The 26,846-nt window shown below is 48.0% G+C and overlaps 1 protein-coding gene across 1 annotated transcript; it reads left to right on the top strand.

Annotated features, from left to right (window-relative positions):
- The first annotated feature begins 45 nt into the window (after nucleotides 1-45).
- On the top strand, nucleotides 46-26,846 carry EMC1 (ER membrane protein complex subunit 1). The gene is made up of 22 exons (XM_081017932.1): nucleotides 46-198; nucleotides 588-712; nucleotides 2,000-2,065; nucleotides 3,134-3,227; nucleotides 4,439-4,567; nucleotides 5,646-5,772; nucleotides 7,012-7,161; nucleotides 9,029-9,196; nucleotides 10,757-10,828; nucleotides 13,490-13,612; nucleotides 14,624-14,720; nucleotides 15,546-15,662; nucleotides 16,585-16,784; nucleotides 17,663-17,812; nucleotides 18,637-18,798; nucleotides 18,920-19,039; nucleotides 20,029-20,166; nucleotides 21,575-21,748; nucleotides 22,663-22,873; nucleotides 23,970-24,054; nucleotides 25,249-25,378; nucleotides 25,623-26,846. Exons 1-22 carry the CDS (start codon nucleotides 89-91, stop codon nucleotides 25,800-25,802), a joined length of 2,928 nt encoding a protein of 975 aa, XP_080874058.1. The 5' UTR covers nucleotides 46-88; the 3' UTR covers nucleotides 25,803-26,846.

Raw genomic sequence — 26,846 nt, 5'->3', positions numbered from 1 at the left:
GCTCTATGGTGCGGCGGTGCCCGATGGGATAGCGAGGGCCTCCTTCCCTCTCTTGACCCCCCCTCCCCCCAAGTCTCCCCGGCCTGTCATGGCGGCGTCCTGGTTTCTGTGGCCTTTGCTGTCACTCCAGCTGTTTCTCCTGCTCTCGCCTCACCCAGCGGACGCCGTTTACGAGGACCAAGTGGGCAAGTTTGACTGGTGGGTGACAGGCCGAACTGACCTCACCTGCGGAACTCCCCGCCACAGGAAGTGCTGATATGAGGGAGGGAGGTTTCTAATATAAGCTGGTGGAGGGAAAGAGAACCCCTGATCAGTCACTCCTAGTTCAAACCCCCATAATTGATTGATTGATTGATTGATTGCAGACCCTCCGTTCTTTGATGTTGCCTAATGTTAATATTTATTTATGCATGTATGTATGTATGTATCCCACCTTTTTCCCTAACAGAGACTCAGAGTGGTTTACATAGCAAATCTGGATTATTTTGAAAGTTGCATGAAGTTTTGACCACATTATTTCACTACTTTCTGCTGTGTGCTCTTCATTATTTTTAGAACAAAAATACACCCCTTTGTGTTTCTAATAGGAGACAGCAATATGTGGGAAAGCTTAAGTTTGCCTCCTTGGAAGCTTCGCAGGGCTCCAGGAAGCTCATTGTGGCCACCGAGAAGAATGTGATGGCTGCTCTGAACTCCAGGACAGGAGACATCTGTGAGTATCTCTTAGGGAGTGGACAGGACAGGGCCTGTTTATACCTATTGCTCTGATAGACACATTGGTGATAACCTCTGCATGAGGAGCAGGGGCTTGAGTGGATGTGCAACTCAGACTAAGGCAACTTCGCATGTAGAGTACCCGTATTTTTCGCCCTATAGGGCGCACCGGCCCATAGGGTGCACCTAGTCTTTTTTGGGGGGGGGGGAATAAAAAAAAATTATTTCCCCCCCATACGCGGGGCTGGGGCGGGCGAAGCCTGAGCTTCCCCCGACCCCAGCCCCCAGAACAGGCTGCTATCCGCAAGCCTTGGGAGCCCGGTGGGAACTCCCGCCGGGCTCCCCAGGCTTGCGGATATCTGCCCGAAGCCTGGGGCGCGCTGCTCAGTGTGCCCCAGGCTTCGGGATGCAGGCTGCTATCCGCAAGCCTGGGGAGCCCAGTGGGAACTCCCGCAGGCTCCCCAGGCTTGCGGATAGCTTCCTGAAGCCAGGAGAGCGAGAGGGGTTGGTGCGCACCGACCCCTCTCGCTCTCCAAGCTTCAGCGAAAGCCTACATTCGCCCCATAGGATGCACACACATTTCCCCTTCATTTTTGGAGGGGAAAAAGTGCGTCCTATAGGGCAAAAAAATACGGTATTTGCTCTGAGTGCATTAGGCTAATGGTAACAGTACCACTCTATTCTGCCTTGGCCAGACCACATCTGAACACAGTGTCTAGTTCTGAGCACCACAATTTAGAAAGGATATTGACAAGTGTGATCGTGTGCAGAGGAGAGCGACTAAGTTGATCAAGGGTCTGGAAACCAAGCCTTATGAGGAACGGTTGAAGGAGCTGGGAATGTTTAGTCTGGGAAAGAGGAAACAGAGAGGGGATACGATAGCCATCTTCAAGTATCTAAAGGGCTGTCGGATGGAAGAGGGAACATGCTTGTTTTCTCCTGCTCTGGAGGGTAGGACTCAAACCAATGGCTTCAAGTTACAAGAAAGGGGATTCTGACTAAACATCAGGAATAACTTTCTGCCTGTAAGAGTGGTTTGACAGGGGAACGGGTTCCCTTGGGAGGTTGTGGACTCTCCTTCCTTGGAGGTTTTTAAGCAGAGGTTGGATGGCCATCTGTCAGGGATTCTTGAGCTGCGATTCTTGCATTTCATAGGGTTGGACTACATGGCCCTTGGGTCCCATCAAACCCTGCAATTCTGGGAGGAATGGGTGCTATTAGACAAAATGCCCCAACCCTTGAAATGTAGCTTCCTCTGTTCATCGGACTCCTGTTTCTTTTTAAGTGTGGCGCCACGTGGACAAAGGAACTCCTGAAGGAGCAATAGATGCAATGCTGATCCATGGACAAGGTAAGTGAAGCATTTGTATTTTAGCTGAGTTATTATGTCTGTAGTACTGGCCATAATATTTCTTAACGATCTCACCTCCCCTCAAATTCTGGTTCTTTGAGTGTTCTCAGTTTACAGAAAGGAAGACTGAGAGTTCTTTCTTTTTTATTATTATTAAAGATTTTATTGTTTTACAGAAGTAAGTGTAATGTCTCTCCTATTTTTTCCATGTAACATTTTTACAAATCCGTTTCATTTGTTGAGACATTACGGGGAGAATAAAAAAGGGGGGTGGAGGGAGGGAAGATGGGTGGGGGTGGGGTAGGGTGGTGATGTTTCTATTATGCTTAATGTATGTAGGGTTTGGTGTCAGCGTTGCTTGTGCTGTTCACTTGTGTTCCTTTGGTGGTGAGAGAGGTTGGGGTTGGCCTAGGGTGTGGTTGTTTGTTTGTGATTGGCTGTGGGTGTTTTGGATCAGGTTAGCCATATTGATTTGTATGCTGTTGGTGGATTATTGTCATTGTCTTGTTGGGCTGTGTATGTGATAAAGGGGAGCCATACTGGGGTAAAGGCGGGAAGACTGAGAGTTGAGAGACAAAACTATGAGCCCAGCAAGTCCTTGGCTGTTTTACAATAGGGGCAGGGAGCCTTGTTTTTTCACTTGAGGCCTGCATTCCCTACTGAGTCAAAAGTGGGCAGAGCAACAAGTGTGAATTTTACCTTAGCACAGTCTGGTTTCTACACACACACGCATATGCCTCTCTTTATCCTTTGTCTGGGCATGCAAGAACCATTATATGAGTCCAAGGACATAATTGCAGTCATATAAAAACCCTCAAGGAGGGTGCTGAGCTGGTCCAGGAGAGGGTATGTCCTGGGGAGAGTCCTGTGTTCTTCGTCCCGTTCTATAGAGTTGAACACAAATGGATGAGACGGAGTGGCTGCAGGCCTTGCTTGTTCCAAAACAAAATGAGGAAAGTCAGGTGTAGATTCACCACCTCTTTATTATGAAGGAGGGATACGCTTCTTCTGAGCTCTGTTTGTGGGTACTTATAATATACCGGCTGTTTTCACCACCCCATCGTATAGATGCCATCACTGTCTCCAACGGTGGTCGCCTCCTGCGCTCCTGGGAGACCAACATCGGGGGCTTGAACTGGGAGATATCAATGGATGCTGGCAGGTGAGAATTTTGGGTGGGTGGGTGGAATGTTGGGGAACTCGTTTACAACCTTTTGGGGGGTAATGGCAGATTTTTAAACACCATATGTAGGGTCCCGTTGATCATGTTCTTCCTCTGCATTGTGAGTGTATACAGAGGTTGATTCTCCCACGATTAAGAACTCTTTCCCTGGAAAATCTTCTGTAGACGTTATGTTCTTTTGCTTGAGGGATGCTTCTTCCCATTTTATTGAAAGGGTTGCAGAAAGCTTTCTGACTTCAGCATAAATAAGGTGTAGTATTTTGTCTGTTCCTTGAAAAAAAGAAGTACATTTGTAGAGACCTGCACTGGTTGCCGATTTGCTACCGGACCAAGCTCAAGTTGTTACTTTTAATAAATAAAGCCCCGAGTGACTTGGGACCAGTTTGCTTGTGAGATCACCTTACCTTACCCCATACAAGCCCACTTGACCGCTCCAGAGAGAGAGAGAGAGAGAGTGAGTTTTGGATTTGATATCCCACCTTTCACTCCCCTTCAGGAGTCTCAAAGCGGCTAACATTCTCCTTTCCCTTCCTCCCCCACAACAAACACTCTGTGAGGTGAGTGGGGCTGAGAGACTTCAGAGAAGTGTGACTGGCCCAAGGTCACCCAGCAGCTGCATGTGGAGGAGCGGAGACGCGAACCCGGTTCCCCAGATTACGAGACTACCGCTCTTAACCACTACACCATACTGGCTCCAATCTATGGAACTGGCACTTTTGCAGAAGCCACATAATACTTGTTCCACATTTTTTAGAAATTGCTCTTTTAGTGTGGCAGCACCCACACTGCGGAACTCCTTGCTGATTAACATTAGGCAAACACCTTCACTCTTCTCTTTTTGGGGCCTGCTAAAAGCACACTTGTTTAGGCTGGCCTATCCAGGCATATAGAACGCTGGTGCCTGTTTTAATCTGGCTTTTAACTTATTGTTGGTTTTAATTATTTTGGAATGTTTTCAATAGCTGTTTTTAATTGGCTTCCCCGCCCTTCCCTTATAATTCCATTCTTTTGTTCTTTTCATAAACTGCTTTGAGGTTTGTTTCTGCGGTCAGGCATCGTATCAGTTTTGTGAAACAAAATGAATCTCATCCTCTAGTCATAATTGTTTTAGCTAGTTGTGTTTGTAATTCTGCGGTGAGTTCTCTTGGTCTGTGGCTGTAATAAACCATTTGTGTGTCTGACTGTTCAAGTTTTCAGATGGCTAGTTTGGTGGGACTTCAGGACATGGTGAAACACGTAGCCATCTTGAAGAAGAACGTGCTGTCTCTTCACTACCTCTCCAACGGCCATCAGAAGTGGTTAGAGCATTTGCCAGAAAGGTAGGAGGTGATCGTGGGCCGTGCTCGTCTCTGGTTCAGGGAGGGGCTGTAGCTCAGTGGTAGAACACCTGCTCTGCATGCAGAATGTCCTAGGTTCAATCCATCTCCTGGAAGGGTTGGGAAATAATAGACCCAAGTAGCTAAGTGCTCTGCCATACCCCCCCCCCCAAATAAATACGCTCCCACACAGGCAGAAAATCATTAGGTCATTGTCTTCATAGGAGGCAAACGGGGTCTGCAAATGGGGTGTTGAGGAATCTAAATTCTGAATAAGCAGAATCAAGGGCCTTTAGGTTCTTCTTATGCACATTGGGATGGATCAGTTAAACAAGAACAAGTGGGATACGAAAACACACGGGAAGGGCCGTAGCTGTTGACAGAGCACCTGCTTTGCATGCGGAAGGTCCCAGATTCATCTCCTGGTAGGCCTGGGAATGTCCTCCACCTGAAACACTGGAGAGCTGCTGCTGGTCAGTGTAGGCAATGCTAGCTAGCCAGACCAGTGGTTTTGACTTGCTGTAAGACCCTTTCTTATATATTCCAGCTGCTCCATTCTCTTCTACCTCCTCCACCCTCCTCTCACGGTTTTCTGTTTTATCCGCCTTCTGATCAGCTAATCGGTCAACTTTCCATGCTCACAGTCCTCATTGGTCTGATCTTGGGGCTCCCTTCTCCTCAACTTAAGTCCCTCCTCTTTTTTTTGGTACTTCTACAAACCTTTGGGTGCCCCCCAGTCTGGTGATGTGCATATGGTGCTGTTTTGCCTGTGGAAGTAACATCTCCAGCAGCCTGATCATTGGATATGAGTTGTCATTCCATGTAAATCTGAAGACATTTATTACTGAAGGTTGCACCTTCATGTTCAGGGGCAGCCTACCACTGATTACTAGGTTCTGGGGGTAAACAAGAGGCAGCTGCTCTTGTTATGCTTCCTCGGGGCTGCTTTGCTGGTAGGCTGGAAGGTGACCACGTAGATCCTGGAGCAAGCCTGGAGCTTCCAAGCTCTACCTTCCCCCGTCCCCCAAAGACTTGTGGTGACAGCCAGCTGACTTAATCAACTTCTGATATTCCTTGCTAGTGAGGTTGTCCAGTATCAGCTGGTGTATTCCCACGGGACAGGGTCGGTGCACGCAGTTGGAGTCAGTCCTCAAAGCCACTTCAGCATTGTAACCTTCAGCGTTGAGGATGGAGAGATCACAAGACAGGTAGGATAAGGTCTGGGCTCAGAATGGGATTTCTGTTTCCTCGCGAAAAGCTGGGTTTTTGCTTACTTTTTTCTCCAGGAGGGAGGATGGCATTTGGGAAATTTGCAGATTTAAGGCTGTGATTCTGTGTGTGCTTACTTGAGGGTGAACTTGACTGACCCCTGTGAGAATTATTCCTGAGTAGCACTGCAGTGTTTAATCAATTGGGTTAGTAAACTGTAACTGTGCACTCCAGAGGTGATTGGACTCCCAGCTTCCATCCAATAAAGCGAGATGAGAGCCGCAACCCCAGAGTCGGTCACGACTTTACGTTTACCTTTAGCAGGGACGCGAGTGGCGCTGTGGGTTAAACCACAGAGCCTTGGACTTGCCGATCAGAAGGTCGGCGGTTCGAATCTCCACGACGGGATGAGCTCCCGTTGCTCGGTCCCTGCTCCTGCCAACCTAGCAGTTCGAAAGCACGTCAAAGTGCAAGTAGATAAATAGGTACCGCTCCAGCGGGAAGGTAAACGGCGTTTCCGTGTGCTGCTCTGGTTCGCCAGAAGCAGCTTAGTCATGCTGGCCACATGACCCGGAAGCTGTATGATGGCTCCCTCGGCCAATAAAGCGAGATGAGTGCCGCAACCCCAGAGTCAGTCACGACTGGACCTAATGGTCAGGGGTCCTTTTACCTTTACCTTTAGCACTGCAGTGTTTAATCAAATGGGTTAGTAAACTGTAACTGTGCACTCCAGAGGTGATTGGACTCCCAGCTTCCATCAACCCAGCCAGCACAGTTAGTGGTCAGGGATAACAGGGGTTGTAGTCCCAACAATATCCAGAGGAACCACAGGCTCTCCATCCCTATATTAAAAGAAGGCAGAGGTAGCTGGGGACAGTAAAGGCAAGGGATGGAGGGAGCTAGCTGTGGGGCAGCGAAAGCAAGAGTTCAAGGACAAGGAACCTGCGGCCATCTATCTGCCTGCTGGACTCAGCCCCAGACAGTTTGACCAGTTGTCAGGGATTATGGGAGCTGTGGTCCAGCATCATCTCAAGGGCACCATGTTGGCACCGCTGAATCGTCACAAAACCTTTTGATTGACTAAAAAGGAAAAACAGCAACAGGTGCCCTTGATAAATTGGGCAGCATATTATATCAATATTTAGACTCTTAATGAAAATGTCTCTGCTGTGTGTGGTGGTGAAGGGAGCTGCTGTTGGATGCGAATCCAGTTTCTCAACACTTTTTTCCTTCTGCAGGTCAGGGTGGCAGCCCCCTGGGCAAGGACTCTGAATGGAGCTTGTGGTGTGGTCGGAGAGGGAGTCCTCTTGTGCGCCGACTCAGCCACTCACTCACTCTATGCCTTGTCCCTGGATTTGGGGGAAGAGGTGAAGCAGATTCCACTGCAGGTGAGGGGGTCTAGGAAGCAGGCTGGTAACTTTGGATGGGTTTGGCTTTCAACTTGGAGTATCTGAAGGGTTACTAGCTATGGCAGCTATGATCTCCTTCCCCTGTTGGAGGTAGTGTGCCTCCTCTGAATGCCAGTTAATAATCATAATACCTTTGATTTATTAATTGCCTTCTAAACATTACTCTCAAGGCAATTGACATACATGATACAGTGGAACCTCGGCTCGTGAACGCCTTGGGAGCTGAACATTCCGTATCCTGAATGATTGAAAACCGGAAGTGATTGTTTCAGTTTTTGAACATTCTTTGGAAGCCGAACATCCAGCGCTGCTTCCGATTGGCTGCAGGAAGCTCCTGCAGCCAATCAGAAGCCGCGCCTTGGTTCCCAAACCATTTTGGGAGTTGAATGGACTCCCGGAACACATTCTGTTCAGGAGCCAAGGTTCCACTGTAGTTAAAAACAGATTTTGTTTTGGTTTTTGTTTAAAGATGCATTCAAAACAAGACTAAAAACCTAACAAGTGGCTACTCTTGATAAAGACCCATTTAGTTATCTGGGAAAACCTGTCAGGACAAAAATGTCCCCAGTTTTTTCCAGAAAGCGCATTTACTGGGAATCCCCAAGTCGGGAGATTGCTGCTGTGCTCAGATTCTGTGCACAGAGTTTGGTGAGATCAGAGCTCTGCGTTGTGATGACTTATTGGGCTAGATTCAGCTGTGCTCTTCCAGTGGCTTTTGTAACGCAGCTGATTTTCCCTTCTTTTTGACGCTGCACCATCTGTGTCAGCGAACCCCTGTGGGAAGGTCAATAACATGGATAGCCTCCATGGAGGAGGAGAATGGCTATCAATGGCTGCAAACCATGACAGCTGTGCTCTACCCCTGTAGTCCGAGGCCTTTGAGTACCAACCAGTTGTTGGAAATCACAAGCAGAGAAAGTTCTGCCTTTCCATTCAGGCATCCTTTTAAGACTTCTGGTTGACCACTGCAAGAACCAGATGCTGGCTTAGATGAGTATTTGACCAGATCTAGCTTCAGGGCCCATGCTTTTACGTTATAGGATGTAGTGATAGCTGTCAGCTAGGATTAGGCAAATTCCCCTGTTGGAGGCCATTTGCCTCTGAATCCCAGGTGCTGGGAATTGCACATGGCAGAGTGCGGTTGTGCCCATATCCCAGTTGCTGGTTTCCCATTGAGGCAACTGGTGGGTAACTGTGAGAACAGGATGCTGGGCCAGATGGGCCAGTGGTCTGATCCAGTGTTCTTGCGTAGCAATGGATACCAATTTGGATTACACAAATCCATGGGGAATAGGGCCATCAGTGGCTATATTCTCTCTCCACTGCCGGAGGCAAACGGGGAAAGTTGTTGTTGCTCTCTGGTCCTGCTTCCGATTCCCAGAGGCATCCTTTGGTTGGCCGCTGGATGCTACAGGGCTCTTCTATATAATAATAATAATAATTTGTTATTTATACCCCGCCCATCTGGCTGAGTTTCCCCAGCCGCTCTGGGCGGCTCCCGATCAAGTGTTAAAAACAGTACGATGTTAAATATTAAAAACTTCCCTGAACAGGGCTGCCTTCAGATGTCTTTTAAAGATAGGATAGCTGCTTATTTCCTTGACATCTGATGGGACGGCGTTCCACAGGGCGGGCGCCACTACCGAAAAGGCCCTCTGCCTGGTTCCCTGTAACTTGGCTTATCGCAGTGAGGGAACTGCCAGAAGGCCCTCAGCTCTGGACCTCAGTGTCCGGGCTGAACGATGGGGGTGGAGACACTCCTTCAGGTATACAGGACTGAGGCCGTATACCTCCTCTTACATCTCACGTTTGCTTGACTTGCCTCCACCTCTTCCCCCCTCCACAGTCCCTTGGTCTGGAGTTTGCCAGCGGCTTCCGCCCCCGTTTGCTTTCCTCTCAGCCCAATTCCGCCAGCGCTTCCCGCACCCAGTTCTTCCTGCAGCTGTCTCCAAGCCACTTTGCGCTGCTCCAGCATCGGAACGGCGTACTGAGCCTCCTCCGGGATTTTCCGCAGGTAAAAGGAAATGGTGCCCTATTATTATTATTTTTAAAAAGGAAAAATGAAGAGGAGAAGCTGTTGCTGCAGTGCCAACACCTTGATGTTTTACCTGTTAAAAGCCAGTCCCTTTGAGGAATGTTACCAGCTCTCCGCAGATGTACATTGAGAAAGGGCTGTAGCGCAGTGTGCGTGATCTCTCCATAGATCAGGAATGAGGAACCTGTCATCCTCCAGAGATTGTTGGACTCCAACTCCCATCAGCTCCAATGATTGGCCATGCTGGCAGGTGGGATGCTGGGAGTTGTAGTCCAGTAAATTCTGGAAGACCACAAGCTTCACATCCCTACATTAAAAGAAGGCAGAGCTGTGATGGCAGTAACCCACCTGTAAACGTAAGTGATGGTCTAGTTAGTGGGTAGGGAACCTGTGGCGACCTAGAGGATGTTGGACTACAACTCCCATCAGGCCCAGACAGCATGGCCAGTGGCCAGGGATGATGATGGAGCCCAGCAATGCCTGGAACGTGACAGGTTTCCGCATCTCTGCTGCAGAAGGCTCCAGGACACCTGTTTTAAAAAGATCAGGGGCAGTCGGTTTGAGAAGTTCTCCCACATACCATATTTTTCGCCCCATAGGGCGCACCTAGTTTGGGGGGGGGGGAATAAAGAAAAAAATTTTTATTTCTCCCCCAGGCATGGGGCTGGGGCGGGGGAAGCCCGAGCTTCCCTGACCCCAGCCCCCAGAACAGGCTGCTATCCACAGGGATGCAGGCAGCTCTCCGCAAGCCGTGGGAGCCCGGCGCGAAGTCGTGCCGGGCTCCCACGGCTTGTGCAGAGCTGCACAAAGCCCGAAGCCTGGGGCGCGCTAAGCTCAGCCACCCCAGGCTTCGGGATGCAGGCAGTTCTCCAAAAGCCGTGGGAGCCCGGCAGGAACTCCCGCGGGCTCCCAAGGCTTGCGGATAGCTTCTTGAAGCCTGGAGAGCGAGAGGGGTCGGTGTGCACCAACCCCTCTCGCTCTCCAGGCTTCAGCGAAAGCCTGCATTCGCCCCATAGGACGCACATACATTTCCCCTTCATTTTTGGAGGGGAAAAAGTGCGTCCTATAGGGTGAAAAATACGGTAACTACAGCCCATCTGCTTTGCATGCAGAAGGTCCCAGGCTCTATCTCTGACATCTCCAAGTAGGTCTGGGAATGTCCCGCTTTCTAAAACCCTGGAGGACCACTGCCAGCTAGTGCAGACAATACTGAACTAGATGGACCAGTGGGTCTGATTCAGTATAAGGCAGCTTCCTTATGTTATCGAAATCCCTCTCTGCTCGAAACCTTGGGAACTCTGTCTCTGTAAGAGGAAGATCTGAGCAGGGTGAGCTGGTGATGTGACTCAGTGCAGGGATTTTTCAGTAGGCGGCCAGTCCTCCTGTAGTCTGATGTTCAAGCTCAGGTTTATTGCCTAAGCTCCTAGGCCAGGGTCACCCAAGGGAACTTTTATCTAAGTGCACCTCTCACCCCACCAAGCACAGTGTTTCTTCCAGGAGTGTTTTCCTTATTCATTCTCTCACTGCTGCGTTTCTCAGGCTGTCCTCGTGACCTTCGCAACCACCAACGAGAAAACGGTAGCCGCGGTCCTCACCTGCAAGGCCGAAGTGGTAAGTTTGAGGGTGACATGTTGGGTGAAATCAGAAGCTTGGCTTGTCCCTGAAATGCCCTCGACTTCCTCAGGATCATGCTGGCTTTTGTTGCTGCAGTGTGATTACTTGTCTGCATTCAGGCAATCGTCTCTCTACTTTTAATAAGCTGAGATACAAACATTTTGGCAACTTCCCTTCTCTCTCGGTGTGAGCCAGCAAACCAATGGGGATGTCTTTAATTTAACTTACCCATTTTCTCTGAATCAGTAACTATAGTTAATAGCTCTGGGATGAGCCAGGATATGAAGTCAACTGCAAACCATGGTTTAGTGTCCTGGCTTGTTACAGAAGCTGTTAACCATAATTTCTCAGATTGCAGGAAACAGGAAAGGCAGCTGGACCACAGCCCTGGGCAGCACAAGCATGCTTACTTGGGCTGATGGGTACTGTAGTCTGAAACATCTGGAGGGCACCAAGTTGGGGAGGGCTGAACTATAGCTGACAGCTTCGTAGTTGGTTTGCTGGTTTGTGTGAAAGGAGGCAGCTAGTCTTGTTTTATATCTTGGTTTGTTCATTCTTGTTACCTGAGATTCTCCCACTGTGTGACTTTGGAAACCTTGTGGTAGACTTATTTTGTGTTAAAGAATAAAATTGCAGAAGGCAATTGCCCACACTCTGAAATTAGGTCTTCTTGTGAGCCAAAATACTGGTGAGTGCAAAGAGGGCATTATTGCTTTGTTTTTTAAATAACAACAAATTAAGTAGTAGCTTAAATGGATGCTATTTATAGCGGTTTCAAATGCTCAGAGTGCTGCATGTGGATTATCTTGTGATCCACACAACAACCATGTAAAGTAGGCCTGCATTATCATCCCCCTTACCAACTGCAACATGGCAGATGATAATGCGTCTGACACTTGGAAGGATGTGAACACCCAGGCGCCAGAGCTAAGGTTGTGCAGTGGCTGAGAGGCTGAGCTATGGCTCGCAAAGTCCCCAGGTCAAATCTTGCCTGCCATGAACTCACCACTCACCTCTGACCTCATGTCAGCTCACAATCTATGGTTTGAGAGAGGCCACCAAATCAGCATAGCACAGCATGATTTGTCCTGACTGTGGTTTGTTGGTACGCCTGTGTTCACCATCCATTGACAAGCTACGGTGAGAACTGTCCTTTTGCCTTAATGACCATGGAGACAGGAGTGAACTTCTGAAGCTGATGGAAACTGGAAGCAGGCGGCACTTCCTGTCCTAAGTTTGGAAGCTCAGCATAATGGTCTAGGTTCACATCTGTAGTAAGCAAAAACTATGATTTCAGGTGTAACAGGAAACCTTGGCCTTATGTTATGGCCTTATGACCATGAGGTAGCACAAGCCTTGGGTCTGCACACTTTCCCCTCTCCTTTCCCTTCTGAAAGAAGAGGTTTTAGGGATGCGGGTGGTGCTGTGGGTTAAACCACAGAGCCTAGGACCTGCTGATCAGAAGGTCGGTGGTTCGAATCCCCACGACGGGGTGAGCTCCCAATGCTTGGTCACTGCTCCTGCCAACCTAGCAGTTCAAAAGCATGTCAAAGTGCATGTAGATAAATAGGTACCGCTCCAGCGGGAAAGCAAATGTTGTTTCCGTGCGCTGCTCTGGTTCGCCAGAAGTGACTTAGTCATGCTGGCCACATGACCTGGAAGCTGTATGCCGGCTCCCTCAGCCAGTAAAGCGAGATGAGCGCCGCAACCCCAGAGTCGGCCACGACTGGACCTAATGGTCAGGGGTCCCTTTACCTTTACTTTGGTTTTAGAGCCAAGGGCAGTTCGCCGTAGTAGTAGTAGTAGTAGTAGTAAGAATAATTTATTATTTATACCCCGCCTATCTGGCTGGGTTTACCCAGCCACTCTGGGAGGCTCCCAACTGAATATTAAAAACACAATACAGCATTAAACATTAAAAACCTCCCTAAACAGGGCTGCCTTAAGATGTCTTTAGAAAGTAAGATAGTTGCTTATTGCCTTGACATCTGTTGGGAGGATGTTCCACAGGGCAGGCGCCACTACCGAGAAGGCCCTCTGCCTGGTTCCCTGTAGCCTCATTTCTCACAGTGAGGGAACCGCCAGAAACCCTCGGCGCTGGACCTCAGTGTCCGGGCTGAGTGATGGGGGTGGAGACGCTCCTTCAGGTATACAGGACCGAGGCCGTTGTACACGAATGCAAGGACCTGTGGTTAGTTCCAACTGTGGCGAGTTAGAACAAATTGGGATCAAGCCATGCTTCAATACCTTTGTTTTTTAAAAAAACTCAACTGAGTTAGAACAAACCACAGTTTCCTGAGTTTGTGCACAGTGGGGAGCTATTAATAATTATAAAAGCAGATGTTTTCAATCTTTCCTTGCATGCAAAGGAGGAGCAAGTAGGGTGAGAGCATGACCCTTTGATTCATGCAGGCTCGTTCTTGGGACAGGAAACCATGGTTTTCCATTATGTCTGAACCAGGTTTACCTTGCATTTGAAGTGTGTGGTTTAAAGTGCTAGGGTTTAAATGTATTTTGTGCACCCCACCCCACCGCAATCTTCACTCCTTGGGTCAGGTAGCTACTCTGTTGCTCGTGGTGACACTGCGTGCATGACGGTGGCCTTAATATTAAATCCTACCCCCCCTTTCTTTTAATTTCTTCTGAATGACACTTAAGGAATCCTTATCCTGCCACAACCAGTCCTACGTAATTAACCTGTACTTGGCTGAAACTGGGCAGAGGCTGCTGGATACCATTATCAGCTTCACCTTGGAGAAAACTTCTACGAGGCCAGAACAGGTATGGGGAGTGGTCTTGGGGAGAGAGCGGGAGCAGAGGGGCCTTGGTGGGTGTCTGAATTTTCTGTGCTGTCCACAGGCAACACAATGGGCGAGACTATATATATTAATCACAAATTGTATTGGGGGGGCAGCTCAGAGCAGACCCATTGAAATTGATGGACCTAAGTTCTCAATTCTCCTCAAAGTAGACTCGGTGAAATTATGACCTACTTGAGCCCATTAATTTTGACAGGTCTGCACTTATTTATTTATTTGTTATTTATGTCCCGCCCATCTGGCTGGGCTTCCCCAGCCACTCTGGGCGGCTTCCAACAAAATATTAAAATACAGTAATGCATCAAACATTAAAAGCTTCCCTAAACTTAAGTAAAACTTGGTTGGATTCAATCCAAGTTTCCCCTCCAAAATAAAGTTAATATGAACAACAGGCCTCAATCATGTAACTACCCACACCAACACCAAGAATCTTAGCAGTCTTCTCAGAAAGCTCTAAGTTGCTTCCTTGATTAGTTGGACATCTTGCTAATCCTGCAAGCTGATGATGATGATAATAATAATAATAATAATAATAATAATAATAATAATAATAAATTATTTATACCCTGCCCATCTGGCTGAGTTTCCCCAGCCACTCTGGGCAGCTTCCAATCAAGTGTTAAAAGCAATACAGCATTAAATATTAAAAACTTCCCTAAACAGGGCTGCCTTCAGATGTCTTTTAAAGAGAAGATAGCTGCCTATTTCCTTCACATCTGAAGGGAGGGCGTTCCACAGGGCGGGCACCACTACCGAGAAGGCCCTCTGTCTGCTTCCCTGTAACCTCATTTCTTGCAATGAGGGAACCGCCAGAAGGCCCTCGGTGCTGGATCTCAGTGTCTGGGCTGAACGATGGGGGTGGAGACGCTCCTTCGGGTATACAGGACCGAGGCCATTTAAGGCTTTAAAGATCAGCACCATGATACCCTGATGCTCCATCCACCTGCCTACCCCTTCCCCCTTTTTCTTTCAGCTTTACATTCAGGTGTTTCTGAAGAAAGATGACTCCGTGGGCTACCGAGCCCTGGTGCAGACGGCGGATCACATGCTCTCCTTCCTTCAGCAACCAGGTGACCTTTCTGCTGTGTTGCACAGTTCATTTATTGAATTTATTCCCCACAGAGCTCAAGGGGGCATATGCAGTTCCCTCTCTCATTTAATCCCTGTGAGGTAAGTTAGTCTGAGAGGCAGGGGTGAGCTTCATGGCCCTGTCTCTTAGTTTGCTAGTCTGACATTCTAACCACTACCCCACACTCCAAGCTTTACCTTTCTGGTAACTGGACGACAGAGAGCTGGCTTTGCCAATGGCCTAAGAAGGAGAATTAGAAGCCCTGGCTGTCTTTCCAAGCAAGTGTTTCTAGGATTGCAGTCTAAGAGTTGCATCTGCCTCAGAGTAGACCTGTTCTAACCAATGGAGCTAAGTAAGATTCATTCATTTCCGCTAACACTGGATACACTGGATTCCGCTAACACAGGATACAGCCCCCCTCCATATTTCCTTTTACGACCGCCTATGCACGCAGGTGGCGCTGTGGGTTAAACCACAGAGCCTAGGACTTGCCAATCAGAAAGTTGGCGGTTCGAATCCCCGTGACGGGGTGAGCTCCCGTTGCTCGGTCCCTGCTCCTGCCAACCTAGCAGTTCGAAAGCACATCAAAGTGCAAGTAGATAATTAGGTACTGCTCCGGCGGGAAGGTAAATGCCGTTTCTGTGTGCTGCTTTGGTTCGCCAGAAGAGGCTTAGTCATGCTGGCCACATGACCCGGAAGCTGTACGCCGGCTCCCTTGGCCAATAAAGCGAGATGAGCGCCGCAACCCCAGAGTCGGCCATGACTGGACCTAATGGTTAGGGGTCCCTTTACCTTTACCTATGCATCTCTTGTTTTTTCTCCGCAGGGAAAGTTTTGTGGAGCAGAGAAGAGTCTTTGGCTGAAGTGGTCAGCTTGCAGATGGTGGATCTTCCCCTGACAGGCGCGCAGGCAGAGCTGGAGGGTGAATTTGGGAAGAAAGCAGGTAAAGCCACAGGTGGTGTTTCTTTCCCTTTCCCAGTCCTGTCGAAACTCACAAGACCCTCCTGGTCAACAAGGCTGCTTGGTAGTGTTGCACAGGTGGATTGCAATTTATTATTCACCCTTGACCCTAAAGGTAACAACAGTTAAAACACAACATTAAGAACAACTTTTAAAAAGATAAAATTACAAAAACAAGGTGGGTCCTAAAATATTCATCTCATGTGTCAAAAGCTGGGGTGGGGGTGGTGTAAAGAGGCGCATCTTCAGCATTCTCCAAAAGCTGTGTAATGAAGGGGCCAAAATCATCTCTGCAGGGAAGGTTCCACAACTTAGTTGTTACAGCTCTGATACTGTGGCTTTTGTTCTTACTCCAGTGAGTACATTTCAAATATTTTCTGCTTTGTCTTTTTTGCTGTCATGGAACCAGCAATTCAAGGTAATTCTCCAGTTGTCTTTTTCACTTGCTTTTCTTGACAATCTTGCTTTGGAAAGGGGTGTGTGTGTGTGTGTGTGTGTGTGTGTGAGAGAGAGAGAGAGAGAGAGAGAGAGAGAGAGATCTGTGTCAATCTATGGGGCTCTATCTGTCTTCCATGAGCTTCCTTGGTCCTGTTGAGTTGTGCTTGCTGTCTGGACCACACGGCTCCACAAACATGCTCTCCTGCTCGCCAGCAGTGAGGAACTTTGTCCCCTGTCCAAGATCGCCTGTCCTTCTCCCAAGCCTGGAAGAGGATGAGGGATTTCACACAGCTTCAAGCTTTCTTTATTAGAGAGGCTCAGAAATGTCAGCCAAGTTAAGCATATGAGAAAGCAAGAGCAATGCTGAATTGGTGCAGTGGCTCGTCTGGTCATGCTACAGGCTCTTCCCTCTATATTAACCTCTGCTTAATTTTTGGGTGTGACACGTTCTCTCTCTCCCTTTCCAGATGGTCTGCTGGGCATGTTCCTGAAGCGCCTGTCCTCTCAGCTCATCCTCCTCCAGGCCTGGACCGCTCACCTTTGGAAGATGTTTTACGACGCCCGCAAGCCCCGCAGCCAGATCAAGAACGAAGTCAACATTGACAACTTGGCCCGGGATGAGTTTAACCTGCAGAAGATGATTGTGGTGGTCACAGCTTCTGGAAAAGTGAGGAGTGTGCTTGTGAGCCAGGAACTTAAGTTATATAAGAGAGCTCTGCTAGATCAAGGGTCAAGTCTTATCTGTAGTTTAGTGGCAGAGCGCCTGTTTTGTAGGACTGGGAATGTCCCCTGCCTCTGGAAACTTTGGAGAACCGCTGCCAGCCAGTGTCAACAGAACTGACCTAGGTGGACTCAAGGGTCTGACTTTGGTATAAGGCAGCTTCCCATATTCCTATGTGTCCCACTATCGTCAACCAGATGCCATGGTGGGAAACTCACAAGCAAGGCATGAAGGCAATGGCCTCACGTTAAGAGGTGGTAGACTGCCACTGAACATGGAGGTTGCACTCCTGACTCTTGTGGCTAATGAGAACATTAGGAAGAGTCTCACTGGATCAGCTCAAAGGCAGCCACCCTCTTCCATCACGCACAATATTTAAATCATAGGATTGTAGAGTTGGAAGGGACCCAAAGATTCATCTAGTCCATGGGTATGCAAACTAAGGCCTGGGGGCCAGATCCGGCCCAATCACCTTCTAAATCCGGCCCATGGACAGTCCGGGAATCAGCATGTTGTTACATAAGTAGAATGTGCCCTTTTATTAAAGATGCATTTCTGGGTTATTTGTGGGGTGTAGGAATTTGTTCATTCCCCCTCAAAAAAATATAGTCCGGGCCCCCACAAGGTCTGAGGGACAGTGGACCAGCCCCTTGCTGAAAAAGTTTGCTGACCCCAATCTAGTCCAACCCCTTACAATGCAGGAATCATTTTCCATGTGGATCACCAAATGCTGTTGTGCCCGCTTGCTGTTGTGCCATCAAGCCTCTTTGCCATATGAACCCTTGTGGCTTGACCATTGTGTGGTCTTTGTGTTCTCTGTCCAGCTCTTTGGAATCGAAAGCAGCTCCGGGACCATCCTGTGGAAGCAGTACCTCCAGGACGTGCAGCCGGGCTCGTCCTTCAAGCTGATGGTCCAGAGGACGACTGCCCACTTCCCCCACCCTCCACAGTGCACCCTCCTTGTCAAGGAAAAGGTCAGGACCCATGTCTGTGATGGCCAGTTTGGACTTGGGAGATATTGTAGGGGGAAAGTTCGTCTGTGGGTAGCTAGCAAGGCCTGAGTTTGAAAACTAAATTGAAAATAGAATTGCCAGTATCATAATACCAGTATACAAAGCTGTAGTGCAACTGCATTTGGAATACCGTGTACAGTTCTGGTTGCCTCACCGCAAAAAGGATATCGCACAGTTGGAAAAGGTTCAGAAAAGGGCAACCCAAAATGTTGAAGGGGATGGAACGGCTCCCTTATGAAGAAAGGTTGCAGTGTTTGGGATTTCTTACTTTAGAGAAAAGGCAAAGAAGAGGCAACATGGTAGAAGTTTATAACAATTTTGCGTGGCACGGAGACAGTGGATAGAGACATTTTTATCCCTCATATCACTGGAACTTGAGGGCATCCAATGATGCTGATTGTGGGAAGATTCGGGAGAGAGAAATGAAAGTCTTTCTTCACGTAGCACAGAGTTAAACTATGGAACTTGTTCCCACAGGAGGCAGTGATGGCCAGCAACCTAGATGGCTTTAAAAGAGGATTAGAGAAATTCAAGAAGAAGGAGAGGGCTGTCAGTGGCTACTAGCCAGAATGGCTATGCTCTGCAGCCAGGAGGCAACCATGCTTCTGAATATTGGTTGCTGGAAAGCCACAGGAGGGGAGAGGGGTCTTATGCTCAGATCCTGCTTCTTGCTTTGAGGCCACTGTGAGAACAGGTTGCTGGACTAGATGGGCCATTGACCTGGTCCAGCAGGCTCTTCTTGCGTTCTTATGAGCTTCCTGCCCCCGTGCCTCTTCCTCTCCCAGGAGACCGGCAAGAGCTCCCTCTACGTCTTCAACCCCATCTTTGGCAGGTGGAGCCAGGTGGCCCCTCCGGTGCTGAGCCGCCCCATCCTCCAGTCCCTGCTGCTCCCCATCATGGACCAAGATTACGCCAAAGTTCTGCTTCTGATCGACGATGAGTTCAAGGTGCGCTCTGCCTCATCCTTCGGTTATGCGGAAAGCCTCTTGAAAAACCCTCACACTTCTTTGACCTGTCCTTCCTTCCTTCCTTCCTTCCTTCCTTCCTTCCTTCCTTCCTTCCTTCCAGGTGACAGTGTTCCCAGCGACAAGGAACGTCCTCCGGCAGCTTGAGGAAATTGCTCCGACCGTCTCTTTTTACTTGGCAGACACTGAACAGGGCAAGTTGATGGGACGGAGGCTGCAAAAGGTACTTAGCTCTCATTTCCCCCTTGTGAAGGTAAAGGGACCCCTGACCATTAGGTCCAGTTGTGGCCAACTCATTTCGCTTTATTGGCCGAGGGAGCCGGCATACAGCTTCCGGGTCATGTGGCCAGCATGACTAAGCCGCTTCTGGCGAACCAGAGCAGCACGCGGAAACGCCGTTTACCTTCCCGCCAGAGCGGTACCTATTTATCTACTTGCGCTTTGACGTGCTTTCAAACCGCTAGGTGGGCAGGAGCAGGGACCGAGCAACGGGAGCTCACCCTGTTGCAGGGATTCAAACCGTGACCTTCCGATCGGCAAGCCCTAGGCTCTGTGGTTTAGACCACAGCACCACTTGCGTCCCTTTCCCCTTGTTAAGATGGCGTTAAATACTCTGTGTGTTGTTGTGGGCCTGTAGCTGAGTGGTTTAGTGCCCCCCATACCGCTGGCGTGTCCGTCAAGGTTTGCCAACTCAGAAGTGATGTCATCAGTGGGCGCTCTCGGGCTTACTGTAGGGATATCGCGGAGTGGGGAGTGAGGTCCGGAGGGAGCACACTCTCCACCAGCAGGCAGCCACAGTCTGCCTGCATGCGTGACCCTGGGGTGCAGTTTTTCCTGCACCCCAGGGTCACACGTGCAGGCAGACTGTGGCAGCCTGCTGGTGGAGAGTGTGCTCCCTCCGGACCTCACTCCTCACTCCGCGATATCCCTACACTTACCCTGGAAGTGGAAGTTTGAACCAGCCCCAGTAAGCATGGACATTGATGGTAGTTGTAGTTAATCAATTTCCAGAGGGCCAAAGATCCCACACACCTGCTGCAGCGGGATGGGGCTCTGTATGCATTAAGCTTCTTGTGCAGGGAAGTTGCATGCAAGCAAAGAATCGTGCTTTCAGTACATCTCGGACTGGGGGCCTTATATCGGGGGGACGGGACTTTCTAGGAATTGGCTTGACATTTTTTATATCCTGGGGTTCTTGGCCATGTGTTACAGGACCTGACAACGGAGGAGAGCTGGGAGATCAACATCCCCCCTGACGTGCAGCGGATCGTAACCATCAAGGGGAAGAGGGCCAATGAACACGTCCATTCCCAGGGCCGGGTGATGGGAGATCGCAGTGTCCTTTACAAGGTAGGAGAGGGTGTGTGAACGTCCAGTGGGTCAGACAGCATCACATGCCTTTGCAGTTCTCATAGGAAGAATAGAAAGGTGCCTTATGGTGAGCCTGGTTCTGTCTACCTCAATATAGCCTATACTGATTGGCAGCAGCTCTCCAGGGTTTCAGGCAGGATTCTGTCCCAACTCTACTTCGAGATGCTGCCACGGAATGAACCTAGGGCCTTCTGTATGCAAAGCAAATGCTCTAATGCTGAACCCTGGCACTTCCTCGTAAAATAAACTTAAGAGCTTAGTCCTCATGATTCTTAATAAAGAGCTGATTTATCGTATTTTTTGCTCTATAAGACTCACTTTTTCCCTCCTAAAAAGTAAGGGGAAATGTGTGTGCGTCTTATGGAGTGAATGCAGGCTGTGCAGCTATCCCAGAAGCCAGAACAGCAAGAGGGATTGCTGCTTTCACTGTGTAGCGATCCCTCTTGCTGTTCTGGCTTCTGAGATTCAGAATATTTTTTTCTTGTTTTCCTCCTCCAAAAATTAGGTGCGTCTTGTGGTCTGGTGCATCTTACAGAGCGAAAAATACGGTAAATAGAAGCATAGGGAATTTTCTTATATCTAGACAGATCCCTGGGTCCACCTGGCTCAATCCTGTCTGGTTGGCAGCAGCTTTAATATTGAGCCATTGTAATTCCCCTTAAAATAAACAAGAGCCTTGTCCTTGTGGTTCTTTAAAAAGGGAGCTGATTGAAATTGAAACATAGGGAACTCTCTTATACCAAATCAGACTGACCAGCTTAGTATTGGTAACACTGACTGGCAGCAGTTCTCCAAGGTTTCAGACAGAAGATTTTCCAAGCTGTACCTGGAGAATTGAACCTGAGACCTGCATGCAAAGCGGGTGCTTGAACACAGAGCCATGGCACTTCTGTTGAGATTACATTCCTCCTGAGCTGCAGATATGTGGATTGTTGCATGTTACATATCTGTTTACATTCCAGCACCGATTGCTGGAGTCCGTGAGCGGAACCTCCGCTCTGTATTGCTTTTGTTTTCAGTTTCTCTCTGAGAAGACGGCAAGGAGAGAATACATGTTTTTCTTTGTCCTGATTTATGTATAATAAATGCGTAGTTTAGTATGTGTCCACGCCTCAAGCCTCACCTGTTGCGCGGTTTACACTGCTGAGAAATGTGTGCTCAAGGCTGCTCATCTTGAGTCACAGACGCACGTCGGAGGAGCAGAGGTCGATGGATCTCTGCAGCGGCAAGGCTGAGAGGGAGACGCTCCAGCTGAGGCCGAACAAGCTGGCTTTTCGTCCCCCGATTCTGACAACTTCCCCATCTGAGTCGCATTGTTTCATGCTGGGAAGGGAACACACAGGCTAGTTGGGCCTGTTTCAAGGTGTCAGCCTTTGTCTTGTTGCAGTCGTTGAACCCGAACCTGCTGGCGGTGGTGACGGAGAGCACGGACACCCACCCAGAGCGCACATTCATCGGGATCCACTTGATTGACAGCGTCACTGGCCGGATCATCCACTCCTCGGTGCAGAAGAAGGCCAAGGGGCCGGTCCACATTGTCCACTCAGAGAACTGGGTGGTGGTAAGCAGTGTCTCCATGCCTTACCCTTTCACGCAGGTGGAATTTGTGAGACCATCATGAAGGAGTTGTGGAAGGAGAAATGCCTTGCCTAGTGATTTTGGGGTTTTAGTTAGGATCAGCAGCAGTTAAAATACCATACAGTGGTACCTTGGTTCTCAAACTTAATCCGTTCTGGAAGTCCGTTTCAAAACCTAATCATTCCAAATCCAAGGCACACTTTCCCATAGAAAGTAATGCAAAATGGATTAATCCATTCCAGACTTTTAAAAACAAACAGCAATTTAACATGAATTTTACTATCTAAATACCCCTAAAACAGCAATTTAACATGAATTTTACTATCTAATGAGACCATTGATCCATAAAATGAAACCAATAATCAATGTACTGTACTATAAAATAAATAAGACCGTATTGTAGATGATTAAAAATAAATAAATTCTTACCTGCACTGATGATAGTCATTGTTTGGATGGGGGGCTTTTATCCATTTCTGCAGTCATACAGTCAATCAGTCAGTAGCTGAACTGGGTTCCACACAGTGACAAAAACAAATTAATCGAAAAAGCCTCAAAACCAAAAATGCAAAATAAATAGCAAAAACAAAAGTGCCAAACTTAATCCATTCCAGCAGTCCGTTTGACTTCCGAAATGTTCAAAAACCAAGGCGCAGCTTCTGATTGGCGCAGGTGCCCTGGAAACAATAGCTGACAGCTGCATCAGATGTTCGGCTTCCAAAAAACGTTCGAAAACTGGAACACTTACTTCCGGGTTTTCGGCATTTGAGAACCAAGGTGTTTGAGTACCAAGGCATTTGAGAACCAAAGTACCATTGTATTAAAAGTAGTTTAGATTGATCGTTATTAGTATTTTTATTATTACTTCTGAGCCAGCTTTCTCCTCTTCCACCACAGTACCAGTACTGGAACGCCAAGGCCCGCCGCAATGAATTCACAGTGCTGGAGCTGTACGAGGGGACGGAGCAGTACAATGCCACGGCCTTCAGCTCCCTGGACCGCCCTCTCCTGCCCCAGGTCCTGCAGCAGTCCTACATTTTCCCCTCCGCCATCAGTGCTATGGAGGTCACCATCACAGAACGGGGGATCACCAGCCGCCACTTGCTCAGTTAAGGAGTGGGCCGGGTTTTGAGCTTTCTGATCAATTGGGATTTGAGAGTGTGGCCACCTTGAAGTGGTGAGGGAGCAGCCCCTTCCTTTCAGTTTCAGAACATGCAGTGAAAGGCTTTCCCATCAACTTCTACCAAAGGCCTAGTGGTCCGGGGTGGTGAGGAATTTGAAGACCCTTTACTATTTCTGCAGCAGGGTCTCTTGTCCCCAGTGTCCTAGAGCCACCCAATCAGCATGAAATCGGCTTCTGAGCCACCGAGAAAGTGTCTTCTTACTTTTCATGCCGATTGGAGTGGAATGAGGCAAGCCAGCCACTGAAGTTGGCTCCTAGGATCACTCTAGGAGGCGTGTGGGAAGAACACCAATGAGTTGTTCTCTATGCTCCAAAGCTAAGCATTTAGGAACATGGAGAACTTAAGTTGCTTCTATTTCCAGAGAATGGTGCACAAGTTCTGTTATGTACAATGGGTTTTCAAGGAAAATGTCGGACTTGCGTTCGACGGAGCAACTCCTCTGGAATCGCCTCCGACATGATTAACGACCTGAGCCTTTGATAAGGCTCCAAGCAAGTTCCCATTACACAGAGTATCCAGCACAGGGAAGGACGAGAAATATGACCTACATGCTAAGAGTTTTATTTCTAGTTACGCAGACAGAAAAGAAACATCCTCTCTCTGTGAAAGCAGAGAGCAACTGAAAAACAAAGGAACAGGAAACCAGTAACATCACATCCATCTCCTGTCTTCCGTGAGACTTCCAACAGCCTGGAATGTCTCTGGAATGCAAAACAGAGTCTTGTGACTCCAAGAGCACTGCACAGTGGCAACACAGAGAAACCAACAGAAAGTACAACTTGGATCACCCCAAAAGGAGATACAGGAGACCTCCAAATCATTTGCCCGTGAAAATAGTAAATCTAGCTGAAAGGCAACACATGGAGTTCTGCGCTGCAATGCATTCCTGATCATGATTACCGTATAATCTTAAAAAAATGTATAATCTAACACTTCTGTTGCTCAGGAGGAAGTGTGAATTTTGTGGCAATTGTTGAAATAACGTTTGCCGTGGTGTTTGTTTCATTTGTAACTCTGCAGTTGGACTTCCTTCTGGGGCGATCCTTTCACTCCCCAAGGCTCTGTTGGACCCGCGGCGGCCAGAAATCCCTACAGAGCAAACTAGGTAAGGAAATTGGGGTGGGTGTAACTCCTAGGCCTTTAGAGAAGCCTTTGAGTGTGTGCAGCAGGTTTTAGACAGTCAAGTCATCTAGTAGAAGGACTGTAGGAAACTAGGATTGGCCTCAGGTAGAAACCAGATAGGTCCTGTTCTGTGAAGCACTCTTCCTTCCCTCAACATTCACTTTTTGGTCTTTCTCTTGAAGTCCTTTTTATGCTGCCAGGCTTTTGTATGGTGTTTAATTCTTAATTGTTTTTTATTTAACTAGTCATCTTAATGTTTTTCTGTATCTTAAATGTGGCACACTGCCCTGCTATTTTACATTGTGGCAGTACAGAAGTACTTTTATATGAGCAAGCTGCCTTGCCCCAAGCCAGACAGCTTGGCCATCAATAGTCCAGTGTGGTCCACTGTGATTGGATTCCGCTCTCAAGGAATTCCTGCAGAAAAGAAAGGTCTTTCCCCCATTATCAGGATTGGGGATTGGGGAACCTGTGGCCCTCCAGCAATTACAGTGGTCTGGGATGATGGGAGTTGTAGTCCAGAAATATTTAGAAGGCCTCAACCTCCAATCATCATTATTGGTTCCACAACCCTGAAGTTCTAAACGGACCTTTTATTTATTTAATTTATTTAACAAAATTAAGATACCACTTTATTGTGGGGAAACCTTTAAGCAGCTTACAAAGAAATATTAAAATCATCAGTAGAATGCAACATGAGAAGGGAGGGGGGCTTTGGGGAGTTTCCTTCATTTTTCATTTCTTTCATTTTTTTCATTTTTTTCCTTCTTTCTTTTTTAGTATACTGCCTTTCCATATTGCTGTACACAAGGCAGCTGAAAAAACAACAAAATATACAGCATAGATCTCGCATCTTTTAACAATGTGATCCAATACAAATGCAGTAGGTCACAATAGAAGATATGACTTAAAATATAGTAATATTCAGTAATCCGTTAGAATATAGTAATATGCAATAAAATTAACTCTCAAAATATCAGCAAATAATAATCGAACAGAAATTCACTCTCAACAATTTCAATAAATTATACTCAATGAAAATAACGGCGAAGTTACAATATATAAAATACCACAATATTGGGGGGGGGGGAGCCCCATGGAGCAGTCCAAATGAATCTTGTGGAGAGGTGACTGAGCCTGTTGCTTGGATGTCCTGCTCTTGCTTGCCTTTTTCCAGGGAAGAAAACTTGATCCCGTATTCCCCAGACGTGCAGATCCATGCAGAGAGGTTCATCAACTACAACCAGACCATCTCCCGAATGAGAGGCATTTACACGGCCCCGTCAGGCCTTGAGTCTACATGTCTGGTGAGCCCTCTTAACTCCTCACTCGAACGATGCACTTTCTTCAACAAGGTGGTGATGGTCACATGGGGCTTAGATCAGGGACAGGGAAACTCTGGCCTGCCAGTGGCACCGTACAAGGACAGGAATGGACTCCTTGGCCTGATTCAGTACCCCCCTGCACCAACTATATCCAAATATTTGCTTGAGGCAGGACTCGGCTGTCCTCGGCCTTTTGTCACTTCTATTTTCTTAATTTCATCCGCAGGTCGTGGCGTACGGCCTGGACATCTACCAGACCCGAGTCTACCCCTCCAAGCAGTTTGACGTCCTGAAGGATGACTACGACTACGTCCTGATCAGCAGTGTCCTTTTTGGGCTGGTCTTTGCCACCATGATCACCAAGAGACTGGCTCAGGTGAAGCTCCTCAACCGGGCCTGGCGATAACCAGATTTGCAGAAGCAAACCTGCTGGGGCTGGACAACAAAGACCCTGGTCCACAAGGAGAGGGAGGATCTCAGCCACATTGTTGATTTGATAGCTGTTACCCTGATGGAACAAGATCTGTGGGGTCCTTTTTTTGTCTGCATCTCGTCTGCTGGAATAGCTAAGCCCAGTTCCTCGTGGGAAATGAGAAATGTCAGGAACAAGAATATGCTACGAAACAAAAGACTATAAAGTTTTTATTTTTTCCTTGGGAACTGGTCCAAGGTGGTCCGGGTGCTTTGTCTTGACTACCTTGTAATGTAACACAACTGATCCCATCTCTGAAGCACCTTTGCCATAAAAGTCAATTTCCGGGTCTTCAGCCTGCATCATCACATACATTTTACTTGGGAGTAGGGGAGGGAGTCCCCTGCCTTTCTTGACCCAACAGTTTCTGATCCACCCCTTACCCTCCCTGAAAACCCTTAACTCAAGAAAGCAGTTGAAAAAGACTGGAATTGCAGTTGGGAAAAGAGGACAGTGGGAGCCAGCCTTCCTCAACCTGTTGCCTTCCATATTTTAGACTCCAGCTTCCATCAGCCAGCATGGCCCAGTGGTCGGGGATAATGGGAGCTGTAGTTTGAATAACATCTGAGGGAGGGGTGGGGGAGATCAGGTTAGGTTAGGGTGGCATAGGGGAATTTTGGAAGTATGCTAATTAAAATGGAGTTGAATACAGATCAGATCAGCTTGACATTTAATAGCTCAGGGAAGGGGCATTGGAGAAGATGTGACTATTATGGTCTAATATTCTGGTTGTTGCACTGATATTTCCCCCCATTTGATCTTGTGTTCCTGCTGCAAACACACATAATTGTTTGACTGTTTCCTGTGATGTTGATCTCTTTGCTCTAGGGCTTGCCGTTTAAATTACACTGACTGGTGTAATGGTAAATGTGACTGGTAGGCCTTGAAAACATATCCTGCATTGGGGTGAATGGAAGTACTTGAAGCTAGGTTTCCTCCCTTGATAATATAAAATAAAACATTTAAGTTCTAAGTGAA

The sequence above is a fragment of the Podarcis pityusensis genome, assembly GCF_964106645.2.
Source record: "Podarcis pityusensis genome assembly, chromosome: 8".
NCBI classification, from domain to species: Eukaryota; Metazoa; Chordata; class Lepidosauria; order Squamata; family Lacertidae; genus Podarcis; species Podarcis pityusensis.
The sequence above is the reverse complement of the archived record's forward strand: the minus strand, read 5'-3'. Positions and strand labels throughout refer to the sequence as shown.

Coding starts and splice junctions, on each gene's coding strand:
- EMC1 (XM_081017932.1), top strand. CDS start 89: ATGGCGGCGTCCTGGTTTCTGTGGCCTTTGCTGTCACTCCAGCTGTTT. Junction 2,066..3,133: donor AATGCTGATCCATGGACAAG/GTAAGTGAAGCA, acceptor CCCATCGTATAG/ATGCCATCACTGTCTCCAAC. Junction 20,167..21,574: donor ATCGCAGTGTCCTTTACAAG/GTAGGAGAGGGT, acceptor GTCTTGTTGCAG/TCGTTGAACCCGAACCTGCT.